Source organism: Pipistrellus kuhlii, unplaced genomic scaffold (assembly GCF_014108245.1).
Source record: "Pipistrellus kuhlii isolate mPipKuh1 unplaced genomic scaffold, mPipKuh1.p scaffold_m20_p_1, whole genome shotgun sequence".
NCBI classification, from domain to species: Eukaryota; Metazoa; Chordata; class Mammalia; order Chiroptera; family Vespertilionidae; genus Pipistrellus; species Pipistrellus kuhlii.
In genome coordinates, this window is record NW_023425404.1 from 189565514 (window position 1) to 189578252 (window position 12739).

General features: G+C 38.5%; 1 protein-coding gene across 4 annotated transcripts in view; it reads right to left on the reverse strand.

The window, feature by feature from the left end:
• SLIT2 (slit guidance ligand 2) overlaps positions 1 to 12739 on the reverse strand; it is a 328161-nt gene that overhangs the window by 60272 nt on the left and 255150 nt on the right. For all 4 annotated transcript variants that reach the window (XM_045573714.1, XM_045573712.1, XM_036419682.2 and 1 more), the window contains 4 exons: positions 12253 to 12324; positions 10937 to 11008; positions 8967 to 9038; positions 5819 to 5982 (listed from right to left, as the gene is read on the reverse strand). In XM_045573714.1, the coding sequence (XP_045429670.1) occupies positions 5819 to 5982; positions 8967 to 9038; positions 10937 to 11008; positions 12253 to 12324 (380 nt within the window). The remainder of the gene's footprint in view (positions 1 to 5818; positions 5983 to 8966; positions 9039 to 10936; positions 11009 to 12252; positions 12325 to 12739) is intronic.

Genomic DNA, 12739 nt, shown 5'->3' on the forward strand with positions numbered 1-12739 from the left:
GAAAGAAATAAGGAACACATCATTCATTTGCATTAGATTTTTCACTCCTTAGCACATTCAAGGGTTTAATAAATGTATGTTACATTAAACATGAACTGTGTAGTTGTCTGTGTAGCTAAATCTTCCTGAACCAAGAGTAATACAGGGAATATTAGACATTAAAATATTCTATATCCCATGCTGACTTTCTCAATGAAAACTTTGGGAGGGCAAAAACCTCAGCTTATTGTGAACTGCTTAATCATTCTAATTTCCTCTGATATTTGAAAGATGAGAGCAGGACCTATGGGTTATAAAAACAAGTCAGATCTATTTGTTTTCCTCTCAAGAATGTTTTAAAGTTAATTCAATATGCTCTGATAATCTATTTTATCTTATTAGTTTCTTACATAGTTTTTAATTTTAAAACTTTATTTAAAAAAAGAGCTTGATAATATCCATGGTCTTATGAGTTTGCTCTGGTGAAACTATGAGATTATACCATAAAAAATACACTGAAAATGTAGGATAAAAATTGCTGTGAAAAAATTAATTATTCAAATAGTAGCCCAGTCTTTCTTAGCAGAGAAAACCCCTAAATTACATTCAATTATAGCCATGTAAACATGTCTTCAAATAAAGAATATTCCTCTTCTTGTTGTAATTGAAATTATGTATTTACAAGCCTTAATTGGAGGAGTATGTACTTACATGTTTTCATGAATAAAATAAAACACATCAAACTGGCATAACTACAGGGAAACTTTCATTAAAATATAAACAATTCAAATTACAAAGTATTTAAGGAGCATCATTTTATTGCTTTTAAGCACTCAGATCTCCTACACTGAATTATTCTAATTGAAAATTAGGACACTCTTTGCCTCCTATCAATCCATTTATTATGTAAATATGTCTAGCAGCATGTGAGTGGTTCAAACTTTCATTTTCTCCATAGTGTGTGTGTGTGGAGGAAGCATCTTATTTATACTGATAGTATGTTTTGAGAATATTTTTACTGGACATTTGGATTTCAACTCCAGCAGCAAGCTTTGCAGTCAGACAGGGCTCAAGTCTGGCTCCTTCACTCAGCAACTGAGTGATTTTTAATTAAATCATCTCCCTGCATTACAGTATTTCCTTCTCTCAAATGTGGAAATAATTGTACCTACTATAGGAATGGTGTGAAAATTGAGATATACATAGCTACATAAAATTCTCAGCACAATGCAAACTGCTCAGTACAAAATGGCTTCCTCTGTCGATATTATTTTTAGTAGCAGTGGCAGTATGGGCAGAGATCCAATCTAAAATGTTATAAATGTTGAACTAGCCCAGAACCTTAATTATATTTGGGTATAGCAACAGTGAGTACATCCTGAAGTCTGTTAAATGCAATTGTGCTGTATTTGTTGACTTCTGGATGCCTACACTGCTGGCCAACAAGTGTACACTTCATGGTGTTTGCTACCCAGCTTAAGGTAGCACTTTGGACATTATAGAATTGGTTCATTTGATAACTTAGTGATTATTAAACTAAACTGCCATAGTCCTGCTGAGAAGCCTATGCCCTTAAATCATCTGTCAATTTTAACCAGTCTCAGCTCAACCATTTCCTGGAGGCCCTGGGACCCCTCCAGACTTGGCTCCTGCTCAGCTCTGCTCCTGCAGTTCCACCCGGGAGCACCACAGTCCTACATCCGCCAGCTTCTCCAGAGCTGGCTTAGACACACCTGCACACTCACCCTTCACTGCCACCTGCCTCTGAAGCCTTGTAGCAACTCTTCTACCCAATATGGTAGCCACCAGCCACATACTATGGCTAATTTATATTCATATTCATATTCAATTAAATAAAATTTAAAATGCACTTCCTCAGTTGCACTTGCCACATTATGTGCCCAACAAACACTATGGCTAGTGGCTGCCAGCCAGGATATTGCAGACGTACCATATTTCCATCATTGCACCAAGTTCTACCAGTCAAATAGGCCAATATCCCCTCCGGCACATTTCCATTCACACAACAGTAAGTACCGGAGACTCTATAGTCATTAACTAAATGAATAAAAAAGGTAAGTCATTAGATAAATTTTGAGTTAAACAGATGTGTATATACATATGTATATATGTATACATGCATGCCTTTGGATTTGGGAACATTTAATCAATGAATGGGAACCAGGATGCTCTAAGGATGGAATATAAGTATGCAGCTTTTCTCAAATTTGTGTTACCATGACTTTTTCCCGCCTGAAAAATATCTCTGTAAAACTCTAAACTTTAAGAAATACAGAGAAGCACTAGTATTTTTCAAAATAGAGTACATGTATCCTTGAGCACAGAGAAGTGTAATAGAATCAGCCTGCAATTTCTCAACTTCCCCCACGCAATCTTTCTGAAGCCACTCTGCCCAGTAACATTCCTAAGAATAAGAGGGATGCTGGTTTCCTTTTCCCTCTGACAATCATCTCCACTTTACAAAGGGTAGGGCACCTCTTGGCCCACCAGGAACTCCCCACAGGGCACTGCCCAAGGAAACGGAGTCACCAAAGAACAATGTAAAATACTGGTTATCTGCCAAGGCTCTTGCAGTCAATGCATATAATCCCAGAGAGGCATTTCCAAAAACATTTTACTTTCAATTACAATATTAAAATATGGGTAAATAATTTTGCTATCCAAATCAATGGTGTCCCAATCAATGGTTTGGGAATTAATGGAAATAATTTAAAGAAAGAAAATGTAAAAACCCACAGGTTTTTGGTGGCAGAAAACTTTTTAAAATTTTAATTTATATTAATATATATATATATATATATATATATATATATATATAGTAATAACGAACGATACAATTCTCTGAAATACTGAAAATTCAAGGAGAAAAACATAAGTGCAAGGAAAAAAGAAAAAGAAGCATCTTGTTTTTGTTTTTTAAAATTAGCTGTTATAATATAGATTCCACCAAATACATTTAAAAGAATGGCAGAATTTTGTTTTAATTACAGTGCACTGCAAACAACATATTTTGTAACCATTTATAGCTATGAACAAACAAACATTAGATGCCAAGTTAAAAATGTTTGTAGGGAAGATAGGTTTTGAAAACCCCTTCTTTAATCAATAAATCATGGAGAGTCCTTCATCATGTTTGTTGGTCTTTTGAAGAGTTATAATAAAGTTAGTGGTTAACTTATATGGGGTGCTTCCTGTGTGTAAGGATACGTGTTTTACATATATATTTAATTCAACTAATCATCCCCCCAACTTTATGGAGGGATAATTGATGAATATAATGGCATATATTTAATGTGTACAACATGATGATGAGATATACATGAATATTGTGGAATTAAGATAATTAACTCATCTGTTAACATTTTTGTTTGTGGTAAGATTGCTCAAGATCTACTCAGCATCTTTCAAGGATACAATATTGTATTATTATTATTATTTTTCTCAGAGAGGAAGGGAGAGAGAGAGAGAGAAACATCAATGAAGAGAGAAAATCATTGATAGGCAGCCTCCTGCATGCCTCCAACTAGGGATCAAGACTGTGTGTGCCCTAACCCATGCCCTGACTGGGAGTTGAACCATGACCTCCTGGATCATAGGTCAACATTCAATCATTGAACCACATCAGCCAGGCCAACATTGTATTATTAACTACTGTGATCATACTGAACATTTCATCCTCTCAACTTATTCTTCTTATAACTGAAGCCTTTGACCAACAGCTATTCATTTTCCCTTATAATGATTTATCTAGTGTTAACAAAGTTCTTTTGGGTAGGTACTGATCACCTCTGCTTACACAGGAGACAACTGAGGCTCAGTGTAGCTAAACTGTTCCATAACTGCTGCAAAGTGAACCTGGTTTTAGCCCAGGGTAAGTCAGGCAAGGCCTCAGCCATCCCACTATGACCTCATGCACACTATGACCCACTGTGACCCCCTGAACATCATGACCCACTGTGACCCCCTGTGCACACTATGACCCATTGTGACTTCCTGCGCTCTATGACCTACTGTGACCCATACACACTATGACCCATGGTGACATCTTGCACATTATGACCCCCTTCAGACTATGACCTACTGTGACCTATGCACACTATGACCCATTGTGACCCAATGTACACTATGGCCTACTTAGATATGTTTTTCCCACCTAACTGTGCAAACATAGGAAGCTTATCTTTTTAAAAAATATATATTTTACTGATTTTTTATAGAGAGGAAGGGAGAGGGATAGAGAGTTAGAAATATCGATGAGAGAAACATCGATCAGCTGCCTCCTGCACACCCCCTATTGGGGATGTGCCCACAACCAAGGTACATGCCCTTGACTGGAATCGAACCTGGGACCTTTCAGTCCACAGGCTGACACTCTATCCACTGGGCCAAACCAGTTTTGGCTGGAAGCTTATCTTTTCAGCTTGGTTTTCAAGCCTTGGGAGGCAAAAACATAACACTAACTTCAATATGTTCCATGATACCTAGGATTTAGTTTTACACATAAAACATGTTTAATAAACATTTACTGATTATACATTTAAAATTTTCAAGAATTTCTCTCCTCCATTAGTAATGATAATCTACAAATTAAGAATGACAGTAAACTTCTGTTCCATTTTTGGTAAGGAACTTAAATCCATGCATTTGAACCTGGTCAGTGTGGCTCAGTGGTTGAGTGTTGACCTATGAACCAAGAGGTCACAGTTTGATTCCTGGTCAGGGTACATGCCTGGGTTGAGGGCTCTATACCCACTGTGGGCCATGCAGGGGGCAGCTGATCAATGATTCTCTCCCATCATTGATGTTTCTATCTCTCCCTCTCCCTTCCTCTCTGAAATCCATAAAAATATATTAAAAAAAAATAAACCCATGCATTTGACTAGAAAACATGGAAAATATACAAAACATGTTTAATAATGTTTATCTCTAGGAATTGGGATTAATGATTCATTTTAGTTTTTGCAGAAATGAATTATTTCTTATTTACAATTTATTCTTTGGATTTTTCTATGTTGGATGTATATTATCCTTGTAATAATAGAAAACTATTTGTTAATAAGATGCCATTGCAAATTCACAAATACATAAAACAAAGGGGAAGCAAGGGACATACGGTAGGAAGTGAGAGCCATCTATGCCAGGAAGAGGGCAGTACGAGAGGCCAGAAGGGCGGTTTGGCCTGACACTGGGGGCTCATCTCCTTAGCTGGCGTCAGGAGGCCACAGGGCCCTGGCAGCCCTGAGAGCAGGGTGCATGTGCAGACAAAGCAAAAGCAAAACATTTCCCTGGTTAAGGCTAGGAGAGGAACTTCCAGAAACTGTGCACTCTTCCCTTCTCCATGCTCTTTAAAATATATTGTTTTATTGATTTTTCACAGAGAGGAAGAGAGGGATAGAAAGTTAGAAACATTGATGCGAGAGAATCATCGATCAGCTGCCTCTTGCACACCCCCTACTGGGGATGTACCCGCAACCAAGGTACATGCCCTTGACTGGAATCGAACCCGAGACCTTTCAGTCTGCAGGCCAATGCTCTATCCACTGAACCAAACTGGTCCCGGCTTCTCCATGCACTTTAAAGAACACTTAGTCATTTCCAATGGACTATTCCGCAATTGGTTTGAAAAGCCTAATTCTTTCCTTGGGTGCCTCAGGTACCTGCTCTGTCTTGCCCAAGTGTGGGTGGGAACAGCAGTTACTGGGGCTTTTCAGCTATACCTTTAAAATCTAGCAGCAGACGGTCTTTTATTTTATTCTTTCTTTTTGAAATGAACACGGCAAATTTTATTGACAGAAATACAAACAATTAAATAGCATACCTTGACATGTGAATTTTTTGGAGGGAGTTGTGAGTAACAGTTTATCTGCCATTTCTCCGGGTCCAGCGCAACGGGCAATTCCAGGTTCTTTATATTCCGACTTCACCCACTCGGATAACCACTGCATGTTACAGTCACAGTACAGAGGGTTGGCTCCAATTGCTCTGAAAAACACCACACACACACACACACACACACACACACACACACACACACATTTTATTTCCTAAGGGAACATAAAGAGATGCTCAGTAGAAATTCCCTATAGATTTATTGACAAAAACAACTTAGAAGAAAAGGAAGACACTGGGCTACCCATTCTCCTGGATTATGTGCAACTGAGATTTAGTGAGTTGTCACCAGTGTTAAGGAGTACCTAAAATTTAGACAGTGTCCAGGTGTTTGCAGAGATGGGTTTTAATTGGGTGGAGATCAACACTTCCTTCATTCACCGATTATTTAATGAGGACCCAATCACAATGCTGGGTTCCGGGGACCCCATTATGAAACCCACATTACATTTAACTCCCGAGAACGCCTACTGCAAGGAAGATTAACCTATATGCAGAGATGCGCACACACACTTCCTTTAGAAGTGCCCTAGCAGAAGGACTTACAAGAGGACTGTGGGCAGAGGGTAACTCCTTGGGGGCTGGTGGTTCAAATGTCTAAGCTTTTGGATGAGTCAAGTAGGTGGGAAAGGCTGAGAGGATGCCCCAGGGTAAAAACCAGTGGTCACACAGGTACAAAGAGGAGAACGTGTCTGGGAAAATAGAGACCTAGTTTGCCAGAGCTGATTTAGACCATCACTGGATGAAGGACCCTTTACAAAGTGTTTCATTTCAGAACTTCGGTTCCTACTCACACAAGCAGCAGTAGCTATAGAAAGAGTAATTAAGGTAATAGTTAACATTCACTGCATCATCCCGTAGGCAGGAGCTGTGCTAAGCTGTGTATCTACACAGATTACATCATTTTATCCAAAAAAGCAACTCTCTGATGCCCATAGTATCAATAAAGCATTTTACAGATTATGAACCCAAGGCCAAATCAGTTAACCATTGGGTTTGTAAAATTGCCAAGTTTGGGCACAAGAGATACCTAAAACAGCATTTAAAAACTGAGTAATTCTAATAATAATTAACTTCAGATTAATAACATTTCAGTTCTATGGTCTACATAAAATTAAAGTTACTGTTTTATTAGAAAAACAAAAACAAATATGCTTATAAAATACTTTACATTGTAACTTTAATGCCCATCTCTAACCAAAGAACTGGAGTAAATGTTATGCTCATTTCTGTGTCAGATTCAAACTCTTTTTCAAATAAAATATAAGCAAAATGATGTTTTTGTGTCATTTGGTCTCTTTCTTAGTGACACTTGCTAAGTCCTTACTATGTGAGGGGCACAGCAAAAAAGTGAGTAGAGCAGAGCTGCTTATAACCTAGGGAGTAAGAGACAAACGCACACATTAAATACACGAGTGAACAGAACACAGGACAAAGAAGTTCAAATTGCCCTCACTGTGAGCGGGTGGCCACAGAAGGGGATGTCCCTCTGAGCTCAAGCCACATTGCCCAGGCCAGCCCTTTCTGCGCCATCACCTTAACCTAGTGGATGCGACGGCTGCTTCCTTTTTTTATGCTGCATGGTCTAATCTGTCAGAGGGCACCACAATCCTGTACCCAGAGATACTGGCTTTCATTAACATCGTGTCTCAGGCAAATGACACCCCTGAATGGTCCTGATGTTGACTTTGAGGTGCTGGGGTTCAAATATGGAAAACATGGAGGTCTTGCCTCCTGCGACCTAATCATTTAGTTGGAAGGAATATTAACTGTAGGCACCAAACAATCAGATGTGCAAGCACGTGCATGGAGAACACAGCCCCATAAGAGAACATTCAGATGTAGCGTGATTGACTACTGCTATCCTCCACCCATCCCCCTTCCTCAATTTGCCACAGTCTTTTCTTGGTGGGTTTGGTGGGTTTGGAAGGGAAGAGCAAAACCATGGCAGGCAGCCTCTTTGGGGAAATGGGAGCCCAGTGACACTGACATTTAAGCCAAGGCAGAGAACCACTCCCCGGGAATGCTCATCCAGCCTGCCCCAGGAAGGCTGGGATTCCTAGGACTGTTCCCCCAACTTCCGTCCGGGTTGGCCATGGTCTTAACAGTACAAGTGAAAATAACAGAATCATGAAATTTGACCCAGCTCAGTTTTTGGACACCATTTATCCCATATTTTGAATTTTTTTAAAAAATTGCACTTCCAGGAAATATGGAGGTATAAATGGCTGCTATAACAAAGAACAAAAAGAAAAGTGTTTCACCCAACTGTGAGGATTTGGCTATTGCCCTCTACCACATTATAAAATTGTGATCTCTGCCTCATTTATTTCTGCATGGAACCATAGTCATTGCTGAATAATATTGGCTAAATAAATGAATCCTGTGTGAGGCAATCAAGGCAAGCTTCATGGAAGAGGTGATACTTGGGATGTGTCTTAGAACAATTGGGTTTGGAGAGATTGAATGGACGGAGAGCCAATATTTTAGAATCAGAGAACATCAAGAGCAAAGGCATTGGCGAGGATGTTGTGTAAGCAAAGAGAACTCAACTAATGGGGGTATGGACCAAAATAATAAATTAAGGCTATTTTGTGGAGTTCATCATATCTTCATTGAAAATCTTTATATTTTCTTTATATTTTCCTTAAAATAGGACCATTCACATGTGATGATGTGACAATAAAAGGGGCAGTAGAGCAGTGTTTCCCAACCTTCTCTCATGATGAGAATCACCTGGTGGAGTTGTTAAAACACAGATTCCTGAATCCCAACTAAGAAGTGCTAAACTAGAATTTTTGGGAACATATAGGTAAAATTGTATACTTAACTAGTGCTCTAAGACAGATTTTATATACAGAGCACTAAGTTAGGTATACAATTTTACCTATATGTTCTCAAAAATTCTAGTTTAGCACTTCTTAGTTGGGATTCAGGAATCTGTGTTTTAACAACTCCACCAGGTGATTCTCATCATGAGAGAAGGTTGGGAAACACTGCAGTAGAGGATGTGTTTTGCAAACTAGCTTGTCAGGGACAGTTGGAGCCTAAATCCACATCACGAACTAGGTACTCACAGATGTGATAATGCGGAAAGATCATTGAAAGCACCTTCAGGCACAACAGAAATGTCATTTCCATGTAAAGAACTAAAACAAGAAAAAAGAAAATTAAATTTCCATTAAATCAGAAAGTTCTAAAAAATCCCCATGTATATACAAAACTTGATGATAAGCATTTTAAATTAGTGCTGACAAGATGGTCTAGGCCAGTGGTCGCAAACTCATCAGTCAACAGAGCCAAATATCAACAGTACGACGATTTAAATTTCTTTTGAGAGCAAAAGTTTTTAAACTTAAACTTCTTCTAATGCCACTTCTTCAAAATAAACTCGCCCAGGCCATGGTATTTTGTGGAAGAGCCACACTCAAGGGGCCAAAGAGCCACATGTGGCTCGTGAGCCGCAGTTTGCTGACCATGGGTTTAGTCAATCTATAGGTTTGATATCTATTTTGGAAAGCAACAATTAGTTCTACCTCAAGTCATATGCATAAAATAAATTCTAGGTTGAATAGTTAAATGTAAAAATAAAACTGAAGTGTAGTAAGAAAAAATACAGAAGAGTTCTTTTTTATAAGCAGGATAGGAAAGGTTTTCAAAATCATGGTGTAAAACTCAGTAACCATAATGAAAAGGAGTGACAAATTTTTGACAACATAAAATATATTCATACTATAAAAGATTACATATAAAGAACAGGATGACAAATATTTGCAACACATATAAGACACGAGGAATAATTCCTTTGTGAAAAGACCTGCAAACTTAGAATCAAGTGCTAGATGCACAAAGATATGTAAGTTAATAAGGAAAATACAAAGTACCCAGTAAAAATCAGGCAACAGTATGATCAGACTCATATATTAAGCAGCACAAATGCTCAATAAACAAAATATATTCAAATGTTTGAGTAATTGGAATTGCAAATTAAATCAGAAATGAGAAATAAAGTTGATTTTGTCATATGATGAAAATGAAAGAATTAATAATATTCAATATTTTAAGGAGTGCTTTAAAGCAGATACTCTATTAAATAGTTGGTGGAAAACATAAATTTGTAAATTGTGTATTCTCCCAGTACACTTGACATTAACTTCCCCCGCAAATCAATGCTGAAATACTAGCACATTTGTACCAAAGTGTGGGCTGTTCTTTAGAGTGATGAACAGAATTATGAAAATTTGGAAGTAAAAGAAATGATAATAAAGATGTGACCAAAAAAGAAAAATTCCTATTTGTGGCTTTAAAAATTTATATAGTCAGGGAATATGTATATCATAAAAAAACAAACAAAATAAAAACAAATGTGTTGCCCTCGCCAGTTTTGCTCAGTGAATAGAGCATCAGCCTGTGAACTGAAGGTTCCCTGATTCAATTCTGGTCAAGGGCATATGCCTGGGTTGTGGGCTTAATCCCAGGTTGTAGGCTTAATCCCCAGTTGAAGGTGTACAGGAGGCAATCGTTCAATGATTCTTTCTCATCACTGATATTTCTCCCTCTCTCTCTTTCTCTCCATTCCTCTCTGAAACAGAGAAAAATTCATTAAAAACAAACAAGAACCAAATGCTTATAGGGAAGGACTAGAAAAGAACATCAAATTGATATTGGTCAGTTCTTGGGGAGAGTACTGGGCTTGAGGATTATGTTTTACTTTATATACTTTAAAAATTCACTCATTATGTAATCAGCAAAGACAACATTTCCTACATTTCTTTCAAAATTAGTTGACTCTATGTAAAGCATACCTCTAAATATTGTATATTATCAAATAAAAAACTACAGCAAAAAAAAGAGACAGAAGATAAAATTATATTGTTCAAATTAAAGCTGATGAACAATGATGTAGTTAGATATGGTTTCCAGATTTGTAGTAAATCCTAATGCATATAACCAGATACATCCCAGGATCGACAAAGCAGTTAAGCCAGTAGTAAATAGACAACTCAATCCCTGAGAAGAGTTTCTGTGTTGAACATCAGATGCTTACAGTAACCGAAGAGACTTCAATCCATCAAAGGTTCGCGGAGGAATACATCTCAGACGGTTGTAACTAAGAATCCTGAAAGCATATAGAAGCCAAGTGGTCTTACTCAGGCATCACAAAAGGGCCAGATGTCATTTTAAAAATACAGTGACTAAGAAGAAGGTTATTTTAGTATATTATAAATTGAGAATATTGACACATAATCTATACAGGCAATCCTTGGGTTATGTAGGAGACCCACCCATTCCTATGGCACGACATAACTCATTTTTTGCCGTAAGTCAGAAGTCACTTAAGCACCTACGTCACTCAAATGGAGCACATACACAACAGCAATGAAGTGAAATAGTAACAAAATTTAAAAGAAAGATAACAATTCTTGACCTTTACTTGTGGTAAATAAATAAAAAACATAAAGCACATATACATACATAGGAATAAAGGAACTTTTTTTTTTTTTTTTAAATACTGTAAACAGGAGATGGTGACATAACCACAAAATGACCTAAGTTGAGACCGATGTAACCTGAGGACTACCTGTACTAATAAAAGCCTAGGTGGCCCTCACGCCCCCGCATCATCACAAGATGGCTGTCCCCACATTGTCACAAAATGGCCACCACAAGTTGGCCTATGGGGGAGGGCAGTTAGACACAATCAAGCCAGCAGGGGAGGGCAGTTGGGGGCAATCAGATCAGTAGGCGAAGGCAGTTGAAGGCCATTGGGCCAGCAGAGGAGCAGTTAGGCATCTATCTGGCTGGCAGGGGAGCGGTTAGGGGGCGATCAGTCTGGCAGGCAGAAGTGGTTAGGGGAAATCAGGCAGGCAGGTGGTTAGGAACCATCAGTTCCGGATTGTGAGAGGAATGTCTGACTGCCGTTTAAGCCCGATCCCACAAGTTGCAGGCTGGGCTGAGGGACACACCCCAGGACACAAATCTAGTATTTAAAAAATATTGTACTGTTTTAATGAAACCAACTATATATTTCCTAAGTAAAGCCCAGAAAGCTTCCTATCTCCACAGGTGTTGATGCATCAACTATGCCCTCCTGAAGGTGACCTTTTGCATACATTAAGCATCTCTCCTAACCCTGCCACAGGTGTAAATATCCCTTCTGTCTTTTATAGAACCCAACACCTTTTGTAATGTCTGTGTTTGTTGGCTGATTGAGGTATTATTTGTCTGTTTCTCCCAGCAAGTGTTTACATTCCTCAAGGGTAAAAATGCTATCTGTCTTGTTTACCAGGAATGTCCAGTGCCTAGAAAATGCACTGTGCCCAGTGAATTATTGAAAACTCAGTACCGCACTTTGACACTCACAAGGTAAGGAGCTGGGTCATGTTGCTGAAGCTCTGGTTAGAAAGGGTGCTTATTCGGTTGTTACTTAAATCTCTGAAAGAGAAAAAGAAGGAAATGGAGTCCACTGTTAGCACAGAAATGGAAATATTCATGATTCATAGAAAGAGAAGGTCTTTTTGTTCAAGGTCATAGCAACAATTTTAGCGCTCAGCTTTTATCTGAAAAATAAGACATCAGGCAATCTTCTGGAATAGACTATGTTATTGACAACGATTCATGTGCCTTGCTTTGGCCAATGAGATGTAGGCATCAGAGCCAGTTTCACTTCAGAAAAGATTCAGAGTGAGCTCACTTTTCCCATGTCCTTTCCCCTCTCTTTCCTATAAGACTGGTGACCTTCACCAGCCTCTGTGATTGTTGCCTGGTCCCAGAACAAAGGCATGCGGAGGCCAGTTACAATGGATACATTGTATGAGGGGAAATAAACCTATGTCTTTGAAAGTTCCAT